We start from the raw sequence: 992 nt of genomic DNA, 5'->3' as shown, positions 1-992 counted from the left end.
AGGGTTAACGAGGAGTGTTTGCAGCCGGTCCCTTGTCACCAAGGAGAAGGGAACAGCACTTGGGAAGGAAACAAAACACCCACTGCCCAGGAGGGTGATTTCCTTTCCCCACGCTGCATTACAGCTCTTGGACCCCGCGAAGGGCTCCCGGCACTGGGAGGACGGCGTCACCGTCCCGGGTGGCAGAGAGCAAGCGGCACCGGGTGAGTGTGGCTGCTGGGGAGGGGGGCTGGGGCACGGGGCAGCTCCCCGTGTCTCCATCACCCCTTTCCCTCCATCTCCTCCCAGTCTTATGGCAAAATGTGGGGGACGCCGAGCACCACGGTGCGGAGCATCCGTCCCTACCAGTCCAGCGAGCAGTACCTCTACGCCATGAAGGAGGATTTGGCGGAATGGCTGAAGGAGCTGTACGACCTAGACATCGAGGTGGGCACCTTCATGGAGGTCCTGGAGACGGGGGCCGTGCTCTGCTCCCACGCCAACAACGTCACCCACGTGGCCGGGGAGTTTGCCCGCGCCTGCCCCGGCGTGGCCCACCATCTCCGCCTGCCCACCACCGGCGTCACCTGTAACCTCGCGGCACAGCCAGGCACCTTCCAGGCCAGGGACAACGTCTCCAACTTCATCCAGTGGTGCAGGAAGGAGATGGATATTAAAGGTAGGATTCTGGGCTCCAGAATCCTTTGTGTCATTCCCCCCCAGCTGCTCCTGGCATCACCCCGGTTGCTTTCCCGTACGTCCCCCAAAGCTGGTGCCACCCCAGCATCGGGCAGCACCGCGAACACACGAGAGTCTTGATCGGGGATTTCTTGCACAAGCTCCTCCGGGCTCAGCAGCAGCTTTGCAGGGTGCTGGCACGCGGCGGGTGTGTTTGCTCGGGCGCAAATATGCGCTGGGGGGATGGAAATGGAAAGGGCGTATGCTGCGGCGTGGTCCTGCCACGCACGGCACGATCTCGGCCGTAAGGACATCAGGAGCGGTTCTGGCTCTGA

The 992-nt window shown here is 62.8% G+C and overlaps 1 protein-coding gene across 1 annotated transcript in view; it reads left to right on the top strand.

Moving 5' to 3' along the window:
* Positions 1–300: 300 nt before the first annotated feature.
* The window catches only part of LOC104078720 (GAS2-like protein 2), a gene marked incomplete at its 3' end in the record, with an annotated part of 1,186 nt that continues 494 nt past the window's right edge, over positions 301–992 (top strand). Inside the window, exon 1 of the mRNA XM_009580477.1 lies at positions 301–658. Within this exon, the coding sequence (XP_009578772.1) occupies positions 301–658 (358 nt within the window). The remainder of the gene's footprint in view (positions 659–992) is intronic.

The sequence above is a fragment of the Fulmarus glacialis genome, unplaced genomic scaffold, assembly GCF_000690835.1.
Source record: "Fulmarus glacialis isolate BGI_N327 unplaced genomic scaffold, ASM69083v1 scaffold38310, whole genome shotgun sequence".
Lineage (NCBI taxonomy): Eukaryota > Metazoa > Chordata > Aves > Procellariiformes > Procellariidae > Fulmarus > Fulmarus glacialis.
Note: the sequence above shows the minus strand (reverse complement) of the source record. Positions and strands in the feature narration are given on the sequence as shown.